The sequence below is a fragment of the Vidua macroura genome, chromosome 3, assembly GCF_024509145.1.
Source record: "Vidua macroura isolate BioBank_ID:100142 chromosome 3, ASM2450914v1, whole genome shotgun sequence".
NCBI lineage: Eukaryota > Metazoa > Chordata > Aves > Passeriformes > Viduidae > Vidua > Vidua macroura.
Genome location: NC_071573.1, coordinates 21,016,319 through 21,036,487, shown reverse-complemented (window position 1 = coordinate 21,036,487; position 20,169 = coordinate 21,016,319). Strand labels below are relative to the sequence as shown.

At 36.3% G+C, this 20,169-nt stretch overlaps 1 protein-coding gene across 2 annotated transcripts in view; it reads right to left on the bottom strand.

Moving 5' to 3' along the window:
* BABAM2 (BRISC and BRCA1 A complex member 2) overlaps positions 1-20,169 on the bottom strand; it is a 163,288-nt gene that overhangs the window by 17,846 nt on the left and 125,273 nt on the right. For both annotated transcript variants that reach the window (XM_053972892.1, XM_053972891.1), the window contains exons 9-11: positions 20,024-20,094; positions 18,497-18,579; positions 3,830-3,983 (exon numbers count right to left, since the gene is read on the bottom strand). In XM_053972892.1, the coding sequence (XP_053828867.1) occupies positions 3,830-3,983; positions 18,497-18,579; positions 20,024-20,094 (308 nt within the window). The remainder of the gene's footprint in view (positions 1-3,829; positions 3,984-18,496; positions 18,580-20,023; positions 20,095-20,169) is intronic.

The window sequence follows — 20,169 nt, the reverse complement described above, 5'->3', positions numbered from 1 at the left end:
TTGTGATACCAGTTTTCCATGCTCCTGCTATTTTTAATGATGAGTAGGTGGATTTATGTAGGATAAAAGAATAAACTGAGTTTTAACTTGCTCTCCCCTGAACTATAATCTAAGTCTACACAGCAGCACTGGGTCAGACAGAAATTGGGCCAGAGTGCATCTGAGAACTGAATTTCATTTGTATAAACAAACAAGCTTTATTTACAGTATTCCTTCGTAAAATCCCAGGCTTCAAGTCAGCATGTTCTTTTAAAGACTCCATTTATGTACACTTGAATGCCTATTTAAGCAAAAAGACAAGAAAGCTTTCCCATGGAAACTGCACAGAGATGTTTTACTTCACACGTACACCACAAACAAGGCTGCTAACTTTCCATAATTTACTGTATTTTCTTAGGCTTGCCATTGTATTTTAGGACCAAAACTTTTGGAGAAGCTGCTTACGCAGGAGGCCACAGACATATAAATAAATGACCTACAAGAGGCAAAGCCTGAGATACCAACTGAAAGGAAATGGCATCTCAGCAGCTTGTAAGAAAATTTTAATGTTATTGGTTTCCCTGTTTCTAGCTGGAGGAACAGGTTAAAATTTTGTGTTAGCTGAGAAACAAGCAATCTGGAGGCAATTGAAATCACATTCTTAAATCAGGACTTGATTCATCCTTCAGAATTAAATAAAGCCAGAGGGCAACCTCTGGGCTAAGACAATAGCAAGCTTCAGTTACCAGATCCTATCTCTCAGTGAGGAATCTAAATCAGTGAGCTTCAGTGGAGCCCAGTGATTTTAAAATCTGCCTACAAGGACACAGAAAAGAGGCTCCACTTCATGGACTTTATGAGACAGATATAAATTGGTCCAATAACTTCAGTAAGAAGACGGGCAGTTTTCCTCTCTGAATAAAAAAGATCCAGCTAAAGTGATACTCTGATATGAGAATTTGCCTTTTAGATTTAGCTGATATGTCTCTAGGTGTGAATGCATACAATCTACTTTTATATGTATATATTTTAGGGAACTAATTTTGCTTCTGCCTATAGTTACTACTGATTGTCTCAAGGCTACAGCAAAGGGTTAAGTCCTAACTTCAAAAGAGATGCCTACTCCTGCTGGGGGCCACAGAGATAAGCAAGGATACCAAGACTTTCAAGTTTAGTCCCTGCACTGAAGGAACTGGATGGGCTCATCTGTTTGGAAAAAAAATCAACAACCCACACCAAAACAACCTTGGGAGAAGGCTGGGCACAGAATCAAAGTCCCTCTGGAATGAACTTATGACAGCTCTGCCCATGAATAAACAGCCTGTGTTGAGTTGCTGAAAACAGAGGCAGGGCTTGCCAAAATTAAAGATGAGGAAAGCTGTGACTGATGCCATTTCAAACTTGATGATGCTTCTACAGTTGGTGCAAGAGCAAGCAAAATCTATCCTTGATGGTGTCTTTGGCCTCACTGAGGAAGATAAGAGTACACTGATCCCTGAAGTCTGAGAAGAAGGATGGAGAACTTGGTCAGATACTGGAATATCAAGTGGGAGATCCTGTGGCCCTAGAGCAATAGCCAGGAAGATAAACAGAGATATTTTGTCTCAAAGAATGCTGAGCACTCGGGAGACAATTTTGCTAAGAAGGAAAAAGACTATATATAAGCAAAACCTAATTGACAGTATTTAGAAACACAAACAAGTTGTCTCTGATTTAACCAGGGCTAAATTTACTTCAGCAGAGTAGAATGACATTGTTTCTAGAGGGTAAATAATGTAATTTTTAAAAATGTTTTTATTTGGGAAGTTTTCATGTGTTGTTTAAACTAATACATCTCATTAGAATGCTCTCCCACATATCAACATATATTCCCATATACTTGGTCCATAACATGTGGTAAAAATTAAGTAGAATAAGAAGTTATTTGGTTATGTTAAAACACACTAACCTATTCTAAGAAGCCCTAGCAAATATTTTAAAAACTGTTTACATAAGATGCTCAATTGTGTTAAAAATCTTTCTTAAAATATGCTCACATGTATCATAACATCATATTTTTCTTGATCCAGATTTATTTATGGTACCTACTCAGGAATCACTAGCTGTTCCTGCAAGTGAAGCGCTTTTAACTGGAGCAGTTTCTGTCTCTTTGCAGCTCAGTGATTGCTATTTCAGACATCTCAGCACACTGTCTTCCCCCGCTTCTCATCATCCTTCTCATATTACGTATCCAGTGTAAAACTTCAATGCAGAGGCCCAAACGTAAGAGTGAATAACCTCACCAAATGTACATGTGATAGTAAGTGTACACATTTAGTGCTTTTAAAGAGAACTGTTCTAAATTTCAAGTGCAGGGCAGTGAAGTCCATTTGTATACACCCACTCACAAGCAAATGCACTTAGCAGACAGCACATAGGTACTTGTAAGCTTTCAGTTACAAAAGAAATGCATTTTGTAGTATGGTCATAAAAAAAGCCACAGTAATGCTTCCAGTTATTGTTCTTCTTGGTTTTCTTTTTTTTTTTTTTTTTTTTTTTTTTTTTTTTTTTTTTTTTTTGTAAACAAAATACTCATAATATCCTGCTAGAGAAAAGAAGAAAGTCCATACACACAAAAAAAATTCTAGTTGATTAAGAAATAGTGCTCCTATAAACAGTATGGTGGCAAAACCAAATACTACCAAAAAATTTTTATTACAATGCACCTTAAAATCCCAAAGCAAATGTTACTTGATGTTTTCCATAGAATTTAAATTAGTATAAAAATCTACAAATGCATCAGTCAATTGTTGTTTGCTTCCATTATTTCCAAATTACAGTCTCTGACCATGCCACTCATTTGATTTACTCAGCTTGAACTATTTTTGTTTCAACTCTTATTTATGCATATTTACTGATTTAATTTAATCTTCTGACTGTCATTCAAAATGTTCATCCCAATATGCCTTGTGATTTATGCAGTTTGATGCTTTTACATGCTGAACAACTGATAATCAGCCTGCTTAAATATCTCGCTCTTCTAACATTTTTACACTTTGCAAAATTAAAACACTGCAGCAAGCCTGATTCTCCCCATTCAGGTAAAATCTGCTCTGCTTCATGAGAAGATAGGGACAATAATTAGCTTTGGGGACACCACTGCCTATGGCAACAGAACCTCTCTGTAAGGCTGCCCTGTCATCATTAACTAAAGGGATACACAGGTTGAAGTAATCTCTCCTCAGCCCAAAACAAGGGCTTGCATAAAAAATGCAGAGGAAGGAGACAGGGATTCTCTGTTTCTATCCAAAAAAGCAATTAAAGCAAGAGATATTCAGATTTTCAGATAACTTTCTCAAGATCTGATAGGGTGCCTCCTATGCTGGAATGGTGGTTTGCTCTACCTCCTCCTGTTCTTCTGTGCCTTTTCATTACAGCCTAATTCCAGATCTTTCAGGTTTTTCTTCCTTGCTCTCTCCATCTCACATGCTTCCCTTCAGGGTCCCTTCAACACTCGCACAACCCCAGGGAGTTACCTTGACTGACTGCTACCATGCAGGTTACTCCTGCTGGGGGCTATCTCATCTACTTAGGCTGGAAGTTCTCTGGAGCAGAGACTGTCACCACTCTGTGCCATACAAAGCCTAACAGGAAGAGCCTTCTTTTGTTCAGTCCTCTGGCACTAATGCAATAAGCATGATTAGTAAGTATCTGTCTTCATTCATCTACAGCAATGCCAGGACTGGATGAGAACAAGAACAGGTTCAGCTTTTGTAACACTGAAAACGTACAGTTACATCCATGAAATTTCTATCCACCAAAGACCACGAAACAAATGGAATGCTTAGTAGGAAACAGCAATCTGACTTACTTTGCTCTCTTGGCCATTTCATTGCCATCCCATCGAGGGCTGTAGGGGTAATTCTTCTGGGCCTGGGAGTACAGCTGGCCACTATTAGTGAAGTGGTAGACGGACTGAAATGTTAGGGTTGGTTGGTCTCGAGGAAAGTAGAGGGGTAGGTCAACTGCAATTCAAAAGGAAAAAAAAAGAGTTATAAAAATATGCTTTTTTCCCTTTTTGCTTATTGGGAATATATCAGACCATTCTATTGGTTTAAAGGTGTCAGAAAAGGAGAAACTGATGTTTCTAAAACATCCTTCTGCATTTCTTTTAAGTAATGATTCCAACCTATTGTTGTATGGGACACTTTGCCTTACCAAAACACTTTTGTAAAGTATATAATTTTAAAAAAGCTTAGCTAGTGTATTGCTATGTTAATAATAAAATCTCCACCAGGATTATTTAGTTATTAAAAAAAATTACTTTTATAGTGAAATCTTCCCTTTCAAAATTTCACAAAATACATTCTGTTTTGCTTTCCTTTAAAAAAATCTAATTTAACTTTATCTGATTTAACCAATATATTTTAGTGTCCTCATGGACAAAAAGTGTTATCATCCTCATTTTACAGCTGTCTGTGTCCTAAAGCAGCCAAATTATTTGATACAGAATGTAGAAAGATTCAGTCATATGAGCTGGAAAAGATTTCAACTTGCTATCATTTGCTAGACAAGAAAACACCCACAAAACTAAAACCACACCACAAAGTCATTAATACCAAAAATATCCCACTAAAAATAAAAATCAGAACCTCTTAGTTCCCTTTGCTTATCACTGTCTCATGATCAGCTAGGTCTGGTGAACAATAAAATAGTATACAACAGTTAGAAACTGTATGTTTTCATTGTCAGAATTAGTTTTTTAACTTAACTTGTTCATTGTTAGAATTATAGTTTGTATTTTCTTGGTCTACTTTTTATTTCAGGAGGCTTCAGAAATCTGTAGTTAAACTGAGTTATGACAACAGACTTCAATTACTAATATTAAATGTCTAATCTAACACCCAAATTAACAGAAGAATATTAATTTCTTTTAAAAGTGTAGGCTTCATTTAAAGAGCACCTGAAACCATACTTTTTGATATCCTCCAAATAACATTTTTTATATTCTGTACAGTGAAAGAACACTGCAATGGAATTGTATTTTAAATACTTCAGAGATTCCAGCACTTTCTGTGAAATCTCTGCTAACAGACTGAGGAATCAGTGTAAGACAGGTTTTATTTTCCAAATTCCATACTATCATCCTGCTAGTTCCTTCATTTTTCAGTTTATCTAATCACATCTAAATACTCAGATGTGCATCAGCTACACCGTATCTCCCTTTTCTCTAAAGGACCCTCCAAGCTCTAGGAGTAAAAGCATTTATAGCCATGAAGCACACTAAATCAAATGTGCTATTCCAGCCACAGTCCCAAAATACAACAAATCCTCCCGTGGAGGACAGCATTGGCTCAGTTCATGACCCAGTGTCTGAGCCACACGTGACAACTCCCGGAGTCTGGGTGACTCAGCCCACACAGCAGCTTCCAGCAGATATTTAAGCAGTAATGACATGGGCAGAGTTCTGCTAATTTGAGGGCAGATCACTGCTTTAACAAAGGTTAGATTCAAAGATTGCTCTGCCAAATTCCTCTTTATAATGTGATTACTAAATAACAACCCTGAAAAACATTGGTGTAACCTGGCCATTTATCAGCAAGCACGCTGTCTCCTCCCCTCACAAACGATGTGTGCGCCTCGGTCTCTGAAAGGCTCCACCATGGAAAAGGGTAAAGAATCAAGAAGACTGATTCTTTATTTTAATCTTATAAATATAATACTTCAGCTCTGAGTGCTTAAACTGTTTCTCTAGTGTATCTTTTTCATTCTTAAGTACCAACTCCTTAAAAGAAACCAAGTCTGTATACTTTTGTATTTTATCACTTATTTTATTTGTGTGAGAGGAATAACAAACTTTAGCAAAGCATTCAAATAATAATTTAGTCCTTGTACTTGACTTTTTAGTTGAGAATTTCTAATTTCCATTAACTTTCCCTTCAAAATTTCCATCTACATAACACATGCAAGCAGCAATAGTTTTTTCCCCCTGTTACCTACAACCAAAGGTGGGCTCTGAGGGCAAAGTACCCACCACTAGAAATGCTGTTTAAAATGGATAATCAAGGCAGTGCTCTCACTACAGTGACACCTGCATTTGTTATGAGAAGGCACCACCAAAATATATTCTAACCAAAATCTGTATAGGAATTTTCAGGAATTACTTACATTATAAACTGATCACATAAATCAGGTAATCAAACTCGATTCAAAATTTTGCATCCTACATCTGGACAGCAGCAATATTACCCTGAACTGCAAGCAGAGTTTTGAAAAATTTAAACTTATATTTAAAATTTAAAAAACAATTTTTTGAAAAATTTAGACTTTGATTTATAGTAACACCCTTCACCTGAAATTACCAAACTTCCAATTTTCTAACCCAAGTGTTTCCATAATACAAGGTGTGGATGAGTCCAGACCAAGTAAAAAAACCTGTCCCTAATTCTGGAACACAACCACACCTAAAAGGCCAGTAAACAGGAAATAGCCTTGAGTTCAAAGTGTTATACATATCTCAAGGTAGTCAGCTATTATTTCAGCAATAGGAAAGGAAGGCAAGAACTTGGTTCTGTCCCAGTGGATGCCTGTGCATTGACACTGTTGGTGCACAGAATGAAAAAAAATAAGCAAATGCCACTGGTAATTAATGCTGGCAAGGTGTGTTGGACATGAAAAGTCAAATTCTGCTCATAATCCCACATGGCTTGCTAAAGAAAATTTTTCTTTTTACCTGGTCATGTGTAGGCAGTCTGACTCTCAATCTGTACATTAATACAAAATCAGATCTGCCTTCATGCAATATCTAAGATGACAAAGGTGTTACTGTAATTATATGCATGACAACATTCACACTTTGCCATGAAAAATGCATCACAGCTAAGAACAACCTATCAGTTTTGTAAATTAACACCTGAACTAGGTAAACTGTAAAAGCCTGTGTTGTTTTGGCATGCTAGTTACCTAAGAACTACAAAAACGTATTCATGTTGAATACAAGTACTATTCCCAAATAACAGCTGACTCACAAAGTACCCTGGTGATATGTCTGGAGAAAATAAGCAGATGACTCATGTCTGTAAATTCCTGAAAGTACCAATAGACCCCTTGCTTAGTCATCTTTTGCTTGGATGCTGGGTTCATGAGCTCTGTAAACTATAATGAGAGATCTAGCTCTTAGTAGGACTCTCTCTCCCTTTTTTCCTCTCTTCTAAACAGTGCAAATTATCTCCCTAAAAATAACTTCATCTGCGTAAGTGAGTCACTTCAACTAGCAAGCTTATACAAGTCATGCAGTTAAGCAGTAATATTTGGTTATGAAGGTAAAAATGCTGCTGTCAAACTCAAGATTTAAAATGAAAATTATGTCAGAGGAAGTCCCATTTACCCCTTCTCTCGCAGAAATAGAAACATTTCCTTTGGAAAATTTAAACAATTAGCTCATTCAGGAAAGTAAAGCTTTCTAATTTAGTTCCATGCTCAAAGTAATTTAAATCTGATGATTTCTTACTTTGGCTCTCCTAAGCATCATACTGTTAATGTAAGGGGAACTTAAAGAAGCAGACTGGAGAAAGAATCCAGTAAAACATTGCTTTCTCCTACATTACAATTTACAGATCATTTTTAAAAAGTCAACTTTTAGACAGCCATAGAGTGGGTAAAATAATGTCTTTATGCAAGCACTACATGAGCAGAACTTGGAGGGCTGTTTATGGGTAATTAAGCATTGAGCAAATTCTTCACTGATTGAACCCTAATTTTCCCACACAGTTCATAAGAAAGCAAAAGAAAAAGGACTTGCTTGTTGAGAATGAGTCACGTTGTAAAGAAACTTAATTACAGTTTATAAATAGTTGAAGTTGCTCTCTTTTTGAAACGTAAGAAACTATCTAGAAGTAACACACAAATTTGCTTTTCTTGACTTAGTATTTAATGCATACATATATTCAAAACGTAGTTATCTTAAAGCCAAAATCTTCGTTTATTAATAACTAACAAACTGTGCGGCGCATTTGTAAGGCTGAATTGTTGATTTTCTTAAAAAACAGCAATCTGAGGCCTGGAACAGGTTACCTGGTTTGTTAAGCTTATGTCAACAACTACAGAGTTGACTTTGACTATCTTATTAACTTTAAAATAGTATCTTTAGCATCTAATTTTACAACTCATTCAACAGGATATGAAATTCAGAAGGAATGTCTGAGAAAAAGCATGTACCAGTGCTGCTACAGGTCTTCAGAAGGAAAAATGATCAGAAGAAAAAGGCAGGTTTACCACAGTGCCCTCCTTTCCACCTTTAAGCACTGGGGAAAAGAGATGGGAAAACAAAACCATGCTTGAAATGTATGGTGACCATTAATATATTTCAAAGCACTTAGATGGTAACATTTAAAAAAATTTCCATATATTGTTCCCCTGTTCTAGGGAAAAGGTTTATTTATCCTTCATAAGACACTGGATAAATCCAGATAATTGTTTTCACAAAAGCCAACATTTACTCACTGAATTAATAATTTTAATCTTTGGATGCTGCCATTCTGGTTATCTTGCTAACCTTTGGGATGCTTGATTCTGCAGCAGTTTATTGCACCTGAAATTTGTTATGCACTCATGAACACTGAGTGATCTGGATATTTTATTGTTGAGATTTCTACTTTGACAAGATTTTATGGCCTGCACAACCTTAGTTCAATCCATACTTGCTTTATGGAACTGCTTTCAAACAGAAGATAACACAGTTCTGTTTCCAGTTCTAAATGGTCCTAGGCTGCACAGAGCTGTCCAAAGGAGACACTGTTCTGGCTTCTCCCATCTGACAGATTCTCCCTCTCCCTCTGCATTTATTTACTGCACAACACTGAAGTCTTGCTCCAATTAAATGTGTTCATTTCTGCATGAGCTTTTTGATCTGATGATTCTAACAATCACAAGAATGACGTTAGCTACGTAAAATATTTAAAAAATGGTTTCAAAGCACATTCATTAGTTGAGAGATTCTTTAGGGATTCCAGATCAGGAATGAAGGAACAAGTCAACCTGCCTAATGATACTAAGTACTAGCCTGTGGGATGCAATTCTGCTGAGACTTACTAGTAGAAAATATTTTATATAATCAAACACAAGTCCTTCCAATGCTGGCTGCCATAGCATATACTTCAGAATCCATGATTACTGGACATGTGAGAGGTTTTGTTTAAATTATTTCACCAGAAAACCAAGAAGTATATGCCAAACTCAAATCTCCAGAGAACACTGAAGAATCTTAGCCTGATACTAGCCGTTCTCTTCCCAAAATTCCCTGACTCACTCCTTACTTATCATCCAGCTTTGGCGAGAGACTGCCTCTGCACTCAAGTACATCTGATGAAGTAAGTAATGGAAACAGGAAACACATATTCCAGGCTCCAGAATTGCATTTCTGTCTCTTATTAGTACATATTCATCATCTTTCTGCCTGTTCTTTTTTTGGTTCACTGAATTTCACATTCTCTCTGCCTTACTTGCAGTTGAGCTCACACTGCCGGGAAAACCAGTGGATTTGAATGCATGGCCTCAAACTGAAAAGCTCCTTGAACTCGGAGCTCTGCAGTTTTCCTGTGGTGATGTGGATGAGACCCATGTGAATTTACAGTGCAACTCCATGGCAATACATATACACATCACTTACACATCTCTTGAGACCTATTTAAAATGAAAATTGATACTAGATTTTTTGACATGACTTCTCTTATGAGACAGATGATTCAGACAGCCTGCACAATGGGTGAAAAATCTTTACCTAATTTCAAGGAAAAAAGCTTTCTTCATTTTTTACATGAAAATTCCAGTGCAGAAGGCCTTTCAGGATTCATATTGATCATGGTTCCTATGGAGAAGCCTGAATAGATTTAGCCACAAGCATTTTGGGGGCTATAGCGTCAAGCACAAAGCTCCTCAGGGCAGGATTTCAGGCTACTTTGCTTAGTGAATCTTCCCTGGACTCATGCGTGCTGAAGGCCTTTGGCCTACATTCTACTGGCAAAAAATGAAAGGGGGAAACTTGGCTTAAAATACACAAAAATTACTGAATGCCACAGCTATCCTGCTTTGGTGTGTGATGATTTATTCTTGCAGGAATGAGAAAGCAAGGATGACAAAGAACATATCAATGGCATTAGTGTGGGATTTTAGGTTAACAGAGTGCAGTCACAGGAATATGAATTTGTTAAATACTATTAGGGCTGACATCCCTTTTGGAGAAAAACGGGTTTTTTGCAGGAAGATGTTATTTTGAAATCAACATTTCAAAATTTCAAATCTGAAAGGAAAAGCTGCTTATGGAATTTTAGTGGAGACACTTATGGCATTCTGGGTGTGTTGGTAATCACAGCTGGTTTTGAAATAATTAGGTCTGCCCTTGCTACGGGAAATATCCACCCCATTGGCAAAGTCAACACTTGTATAGTAAATGAGCAAGATGACTTATGTACAAAATACTGTCAAATAAATACTATAGAAATACAAGTAAATACTCCAATAGGAACAACAACAACAACTACTACTATACAATAGTAAACAATAAAAGACAAACCACTATAGGCAAAATGCAAACAATGAATTGTGATGGATTAAACTATTCCGACACATTACAGAATGTATTTGTTTAATTAGCTTTCCTTGTTTTGATTTGTTAGTTGGTTTTGTCTGTTTGGGTTTCTTTAAATATAATGTAACCCATTTTTATTTGAGGAGGCCTGCATGACATTTATGTATCCACCTTGTGGATTTCCATCCACTGATAGTGGGAACTATAATACAGTCTAGGCACCAGTGGCAACTAGATTTATGATTACAATTGGTTTGATTTTCTTTCAACATAGGCATATTATATGGTTGCAAAAATATCCCATGTCTTTTTTAGAACATGTTTTTTAAGTACTCCATCCTTCATACAAACCAGCATTGAGAAAAAAAAAAAAAAGATAAAAATATTTTGAGTGACTGAAGTTACAGTCATGTGCTGCAGACAGAGTATCTAACTATTGGTTTAGTTTTACAGAGGAGCTAAGTAACAGATCAAATCAAGATATTCTTCAAGCAGTTTCCAGCTATGTGGTCCAAGACCATGCTATAGAGCTATAACTTAATCTGAAAACAGCTTTATAAGATCATCTTGCTTGAGTGTCATTGCCCACCCCACCTATGTCATACTCTTATTGGACTTCACTTATTGGACAGCAAGACTGGACTACCTCCTAAAAATATCCTGTGGAATATCTCACAATCTACTGACCCCAAAGAAATGGCAAAATGGCCTTAAAGGTCTTTTCCTTCTCTAATTTCTGAAATCATATTTATCTTAATTAAGAAAAAGGTTTCCTATTACCAGCTTCAGCTACTTACTTGTATTTTGTTTTATTTTTACTTCAAATTCTCAAAGATCTTAATTCCCTCCTCCTTCCGTTTTTATTTCCTTTTATTGTTTCTGCTGTTACAGTTTCTATAGTAACTTCTCAAATTGCTGATGAGAGTGATGTGACTAAAAGCTGTCTCTTCTCTGTCTGAATTGTTTGAAGCTTGAAACTTAAATACGGTTGCAGTTGTTATGGGTGTAAAAAGCAAGCCATGCCCTTCTTGGCACAGACTGGTGATCACTGCAAAAGATACTCCTTTGCTTTCTGAGCAGAGATACACTGATAGATGCTGAGAAGTTTTATGTTACCTTCCAACTGGTCAGGAAGACTTCTAAACCATGTTTATACCTCAAAAGCAGATGTGCAAAACTATTGTCTTCTCTCACCAACATTTTATTAAGATTATGAGGCTTGCAAATAAGTTGGTTTTTCTGTTTTAAATGCTTCCTGGGATTTGAAAAAAGAAAAACCTATTTAATTCTAATCTGTGGCTAGTGTGAAATTATCCTGCAGGTCAAGAGGACCCTCTGCTGCCACACCTCCTATCCTGTTCTTCCAACCTTCGCTTCTTGCAGGCTTGCAGCTTTCAAAACCCAACCCAATGGAATCCCATCTGGCCCACACAGCCAACGAAGCCACTCCAGGTATTCTTAACTGCAGTACAGGCCCTTTGCATTTCCCACTCTTGGACATCACAATTACCACTTTTACTCTTCAAGCCACCTTACACAATACTAAAAGCTTATCCTTCTAATGCTTTTTAATGACCTAAAGAACTACTTTGTGGAACATATTCTTTTATGACACGCTTTCTAGACCACCAGCCATTTTTGGTGCACTTTGTGAATCACCATTTGAGGATGATGTAAGACAAACATCAGGATCACATCCCTAAGCTTCAAGGAGCAGACCTCAGGCTGTTCAGGGGTCTTGCTCCTCCCATGGAAGACTCCTATGGGATAATTGTCCTGGTGAGAAGATGGGTCCATGATGACCTCCAAGTTCAAGAACAGTCTATCCTAGTGAGCAGAAAGGCAAACGCAAGCAGCAGGAAGCCTACATGGATGAGCAAGGAACTGATAAAACTAAGCATAACAAGGAATCACAGGAGATGTGGACACTCCCTGAGCATGCAGAGACAGGACTGAGAATGTCAAAGCTGACCTAGAATTGAATCTGGCAATCTGAGTTAAGGACAACAAGATGGGCTGCTACAGGAACAGCAAAAGGATAACTAGGGAAAAGATAGGACTGCTGCTGAATGGGGCAGGGGGACTGCTGACAAAGGAAACAGAAAAGCAGCTTAAGCACTCCCTGCTTCCTCCTTTTTGACATTTATGCATCTTTGTGATCAGTTCCATCTCTAAACTAAGGTGCATTCCTTATTATTCCAAAATGAATTATATTTATCTATTTCATAAAAGGTATTCAGCACTTGCCTCTGTGTGCTACTGCTATGTCACGTACGGATTTTTAGAAAAAAATTATTTGGTGACAAAGTGATTGTCATTGCATAGAAGGAGGAAAGAGAGGGAAATATTATTCAGAAAATGCTTCTTATCTTGATGCAGCTCTTATTTCTAGAAATTTCATATCTCTAATAATCATGTGATGCTGTGTATCATCCTGTTTCTTTACTGAAAGCATTGTCTGGTACTGAATCCAGGACTCATCCATGAAACCCCTGCTCATCAACTCCTTTCTGAACTGAAAACAAGATATTTGCTTTCTACTTGCTATTATGAGCAATTTTGAACTTGCTATTCTATTCTAAAGGTCTATTTCACACCTTTAAAGCAGTTCTCATCTTAGAGAAAAATATCTGTGGGTTACCAAAGCCACAGACACAAAACAGACGAAGTAAAAAGAATAAGCACCACAACCTGTACTCAAGTCCTGCCCCTGTCAATTACTTTTTATAACCTAATTATTTATTTTCAAAAATTGAGTGGATAAAATAGGATTATATCCTTTTTCCATGTCAGGTACCTCTTCTGAGAATTGTAGTTACCTGTCATATATTTGGGCACATAGTAGTCATACTCTAGAGATATATAAATATAAAATTAAAAAAAAAATCAACAGTTCACTTTTCTGAAAAGTGCAATTTTGTAAGAAGTTATTACAAAACCCTTCAGTCCATTTGTTAAAGTGCTTGTAGTTGCTGGAAGAACGTCAATTGATACACTACAGTTTTAAAAGTGTGGCAAACACAATTTTGCCACACAATCAGAAATTAAAAAAATAATATCCACAGCAAAATGACATTTTAAAATACCTTGCCAGTCCACCCACATCAGGCTATCTATAAGATTCTTATAAAGCCTATTAGTATCACAACTTTTGCTTCTTGTTTGTTGCTGTCCATACCAAGTTTTATGAGCTTTCTGTGTCCATTCTCCCCTTTTCTGCAATTACAAATAGAAACCTACAACTAGCTTATCTTGAGTGACAGGAAAACAAAATGAACCTAGAGAAACAGAAAAAGAGGAAAAGAAAACCACTTTTCAGATTCACTCGCATCCATTATGAATACTTATATTAAAAAAAAGTCTCATTTGGCTCACATACAAGTAAATAGCCAAGGTGGAATCAAAGGAACAAAGTGTTTAAAGCACTCTTCATGTCAAAAATAAAATTACCAGCTTTCAATAAAAATTTCGAACTAAATCTAGTTGGCGGTATCCCCTAGAGAAAAAAGGAGAAAAATACACCATGGAGAAAAATGATCAGCAAAAGACTCATTCATTTTCCAAATGCCACAATTCAGTCCTGTGATTAGCCCCTGCCTAAGCCCATGCCTAGTTTAGTGCAGACCTGTGTGTCTGTGACTCAGGCTACTTTTCCATCACACTGCCTGTCCACAGCACTGCAGTGTATCTGCAGTTTTCATTGGCTTCAGTAAGCAAGACACACTTCACTACCCAGGAGATGGCCCAGAGAATGCTTTGCTCTGAGTGACTGAAACCATGTACAAAGTTTTGAAGAAACCCGGTCAGTTCAGGGTATATTTTGCTGTAGGCAGAACATGCTTTCAGAAACTCTCAAGACCAGATTCAAAGAAATACATGGAAACAAATAAAAGTACCGAGCCAGAGGAAAAGACCGCCAAAAAGAAAGACACTTATTCCCAAGCATAAGATCCAAATCTGATCTTCTCTAGCCACTTTTACATCACGGGGGCTTTGTTTATCTACAGTTTCTCATTTAAGAATGAAATGACAGTCTTATACAATATTTGCAGATTGTTTTGATCAGCATTGAACTTCTCATTCTAGAATTCTGAAACATTTACTTTGTTATGCTTGGCATTTCTGCAGAAGTATCCTGCTTTCCTGATAGGATCAGACACCACCTTGCTATTCACATAGTCATGTTCTCTTTTTACCTTCTTCAGTTTTCAGAGTCATAAAATCCCATTTTCATTTAAGGAACAATAAGAAGAATAAAATAACAGCACTTTATATGAAAGTTAAAACACCTCATTAGATAAAAGCTCACAGAAACAATCTTGCGTAAATATTCCACTCAATACTTGGCCTACTTCTTTTAAGACATGGCTCAGGTAGACAAGGTTTTTTCCCCATAACTTTTCTTAAAACGACTGACAAACATGTGCAGACAACAATATTCACACAAGAATGCATCAGAAGCTGGTCTTGGTAATGTCCACCAAAAAATCCTGAATCCAGAAGCAGGTGTCTGCCCAAAGCCTGACACTCATAGGTATAGTCTCTAGCCAACTAATGCTTTAGGTCTCTTGCTAGCTTGCTTCTTTCTTCTGTTTCAAAACTTTCTTCTTGCTGGGATGCTGTCACTTTCTGATCTATTATCTACCAGAGACAACCACATAACTGCACAGACAAGTTAAAAGGTGGACAAAAAGCTACTTAAGTTGGCATTCCCATAGCAAGAATGATCATCAATTAAACTCGAGCTTTTACATGACCAGCAGTTTGGAACTCCTGGGTCAGTGGCATTATCCACACAGCAACTGAAATCCCTTACAGTCAGCCAAGGTCATTTTCAGCAAATGTTCCCAACCAACTTTACCTTTGCTAAGATCCCAAACAAACTGGAAATAGAAATGTTGGCAGCCTTCAACATTCTTCACCCCTTAAAATATTGTTCAGTGAAACAAACCCTTTTTAGCTTAATGTTTGTCCTTTTAAGACATCTTAAACAACCACTAAGTGTTTCGTTTGCTACTGCATACTAGTCCAGCTTCTGTCCATCTCTTTAGTGCTGATAACCTAAAGATCTTGCAAGACAAAAATTAATCTTTGAAAAGCCCAAATACAGATTACTTCAAAGTTCTACTCTTGTGTTTATAACAATAATGCTATTTAATTCTTAAATTAAATAAGATAATGTAACGTGTTTTTATCTAATATTAATATTTCATCAATGGCTGGACTAGATCTTAAAGGTCTTTTCCAACCTAAATGACACTATAATTTATATATGGTATAAATAGATAAACTGTATACAAGAACAAGAATACAAGGAAATATTTGTCTCCAAAAACTAATCATAGCTGATTTATAAACAAGAAGAGAAGTCTATTGAAAGTGAGCAGTCTACTGAAGTTTACTTACAAAGCTTCATACTGGGACTTACTCATAAACAGTATCAGTATCAAAAGCAGTAAGCCTGATTAACGATTTCCTTTCCCATGTGGATGGATGAACTTCTCTAAATGTTTATTTCTTCTGTCTTATATTTGAAAGCACTTGATTAATTCTTAAAACTAAACCACTAAAGAAACAGTTCCTTTGACTAGTCTTTGATCTAATATAATAACTCCAGCAGCTTCATTAGTCTAATGATTAAGTTTGCAACTAGGTAGCTCCTCAGTGTTTTAAGGTAGAATGTGTAGACTCTGGTCTTCATTCTGTAACTACAGCACCAGTCTTTTCTTTTTTGGCATACAACATAGAAGTTGTTCTAAGGTTATTTGGCTTCAGCAATTCAGAACTATTTTTCTGTTTCTCTCCTCTTTAACCCACTTTATTCAATAAAACTATTCTGAATAATTTTAACTTACTTCTCATGTTTTTTGCTTCCTAGTGGCCAAACAAGTTTGTAACTCTCAATGCAAACAGTTGCAAAACAATGCCAAAGTTATTTTGGAAACCTGTGAATCCATCCTCTAAAGGAAATACGACTCATGTTAGTGATTATAAATCTCACCTAAATCACAATCTCAAAACTAAAATTTTAACCAAAATTTAGATGCCAATAAAATGTATTATGGTGCCTTTCATTTGATATGCCACAGTGCTTGCTGTATACTGATCTATTTACTCTCCTCTGAATACTTTATCTACACACTATAGTAAATATATAAAGTAGAACAGTTTTCAACCTATTGCTATCTCTCCCAGACATTTTATTAGATGCTTGCTAAATATTCAACCATAATATACATAGTTATGTCAGTGGTTAGGAGATGAAAGCCTACATTACTTCACTCAGGAAATGAAGTGCAGGTTTCGGTCCTTTCATTGCAATATCCTTCAGTGCATGGACCAGAAATGCTTTTGCACTGAATTGTTCAACAAGTGAGTGATGCAATGGCTTACACATCTAAGCCACTGTATGATTTCTAAGGCCACAGGGTTAATACACAGTGATAAACTATTCAGTTATAATTGCAGCTTTCATGCCAGTTTAATTAAATACCATGAATATTACACAGTTAAAACTCACTCTGTTATTTAGCAGAAATTTGAATTTTGATTCCCCTGAAATCTAAGTGATTCAACATGTATTATGGTATATTATCTCACAGCACAAATCAAATCCATAGGAATTTTAACATTGATTAAATTAACCCAAATATGTTGGGGAGTAAGAAAGGTGGGAAATCTTCAGGAAGGCTGTACATAAAGAAGTGTCATCTCATAGAAGACAGTTGTCCGGTGACCAGTTCTGCACTGTAGTTGAAATGTAAGTAAAGACTTCATAAGGATAATTTTCCCAAAGATACCACTTCAATTCTATTTCTTTCCCCAGCATAAATAATAATAACATGATGGAAGAGTTTTAATTTCAGGTTTGAGTTTTCTAAGATCGTGAATGATTCTTAAGATCATTAGTGCGTGGTAAGGTAATCTTAGGGCATAGAAGGAAAGAGATTAGTGAGACCATTTTTTATGATCTGCAATACAACACAGGGTGCAGGACTTCTCTGAACAATGGCAATCCTGACTTCCTGCATTAAGAACTCAGGGACAAATTTCTATCACATCATCAAGACACCAAGAGTCTTCCACATGAAAAGCTAGCCCATGATAAAAATTATGTAATACGAAAGACTCCAGTGCTAGAATGCCATCAAACACCAATGCTGCAGCTGCCCACATTGCAGTGTAATAATTTGAAATATAAATAAGAAGTGTAACAATCAAATCTAAAGAGTTACATGACTGAATTTCCCCAGATCAAAGTATCCTTGATACCTGTGAATTTCACCTTACCACAAGGAAAAACAGAAATTGAAACTTAAGGTAATATGTAAAAGGCACATTTACATATCAAAGACACATTTACTAATTTCCACATGGAGTAATTCTTATATATTTAAATTAAGAATGTATTTTGATAGGAATACAATCTTTATCTAAAAATTTTAAGTAATAGCAAACCTAGCTACGCTGTTAGGACAGTTTTGCCTACACAGTTTCAGTCTAGGAATAAGTTTTGGATCCTAATGAAAATATGCTGTTATTTCTTATGTGATATATTTTCTCTGCATAAAGTGTATTTACAGTTGCTATCAATCCATTAATTCCTGACAGTTACAGATGATTTTAGTTATTCCTGGGTTGAGTCCTCATCACTAACACTTTTGAAAAGCTAAGTTACAACAGTGAACTCAATCTTGAGTCAAATTACTAGAAAACCTTCCCAAGACCCTTTTGGTATTCTGTAAAACCAACATTTCACTATTGGTGTGCATCCTCTCCTCTTCTCTAGACACAATTGAAATTTTTTGTTTTCTAAGTCACATCAAAAATAGATTAAGCATTGGATAAAAATAGCTAAAACTTTTAAATTGTTTCCTGTAATTGTATGTTTTCCCTTTTGAACTTGTATCTTCAGAAGATAGACATTTATGCCTCAGGCAAAACGTTACTCACTGTGAACAAGGAAGCAGAAATCTTTCCACATCAGCAACAGAGTAAGCTTTGTGAATCCTTCTGCATCATATTCCACCACACCACTATCAACAAAAACACAACAAAAAAATGAATACAGTTTTTACCTTCAAATACTGGATGATGAATATGTAAATTTTGTAATATGGGGATTGTTATTTTTGTTTGTTTGTTCAGAATCTTCCAGGATTTGTTTTTTTTTATTAACAGTTACAATTTTCTAGCTAATTTTAAATTAGATTAAACTTTTAATCTCAGTAATTGTTTTAATTATGCTGTGGTATTGGAGGGTTTTACTCAAAGGAAAGCCATTTTCAGTTTAAAATATACTTTTGAATGAAAGGAGACCTGCTACCACATCTGCAGTCCTAAATTGATAAATGCTGTAGGCACACAAATTAAGGTTCTTCTTCATTTCTGTAAGGTGAAGGGGTAAAACTGAAAATTAGAAGTCTGGGAAGAGTTTAAATTTGAAAATTTGGAAGAGTATATATATAAAAATACAAAACATGAGATCATAACAAAAAATTCCATATAGAATACTTGTTTGATAGATGGATTAAAAATTTCAACCATCAGAAGCTGGTATTCTCTAATTCTGAATCAGTATCAGAACTCATGAACCACAATGCAGATGTCATATAGTCTTAGGCACATGTGGCCTTTTTTATAATACAGCTTTCTCAGAAGAAAAGGAAATATCTTGATAAAGATTAAGCTTGCACTAACTGTCTACTCATACATCCAGTTGAAGTTATTGTTATCTATTTATCACTGTGTTAAATTTCGGTGCATGCTAGAACCACCTGTTTTCCTAACCTCACTTGAGAGACCTGAGATTTGAAGGGCTCCCAAATATCCATGTCACTGGCATCACCCCTTGGAAGCAGAAGCCCCTCATCACAATTAGCTAAAGGCTTGGACTTCAGCTCAATTTAGGCAGGAAACCAAAGTGCCAACCATTCAAAGTGCCATGGTAGCCCTGATTAATTGATTTGTGAAGCTAATGTGTTATTATTCCTGGCCACGCAGCTTTCATTTGCAGGAATGCAACATGACCCAAGAGCCTCTTCTCTTGAGAGACAAAATACTGGTTGTTGGTGGGAACAGCTGTCTCCCAGCCCTGCCTTTACACTGAGCAGCGACTTCTGGCAAGGCTTGGAACCACACCTGCTTCCCCATCTTCCCACCTCAGTCACTGCCTGTAAGACCCCTTAAGTAATTTATTCAGATACAAATATACTACTTCTGCATACGGAAAATCCCTACTGTCCCTTTCCCATCATCACCCATTTTCTAGAAAAATCACATTGGCCATTGGCACAGAAGTGAAATAATGCTGAAGTACATTCCAGTATTGTTACAGAGAGACAATCTGTACACATAATTCTGTGAAAAATGACTAGATTTAATCTCATCCAGTGGAGATAGCCACACAACCACAAACCATATGCAGAAAATGAGTTTCCCCCCACACTACAGAAAAATATGCATTGGAAGAAAACTTACGTTCCGAAATGACTCAGGAAAGCTGCAATGTACTCTCTTCGCTTATGGTATCCCTGAATAACATATTGTACCTTAAAAAAGAAAGAAAACAAATCCAGAGCTATAAAAAGATTAAAAAACCCAAAGGCCAGTATGTAATATATTTC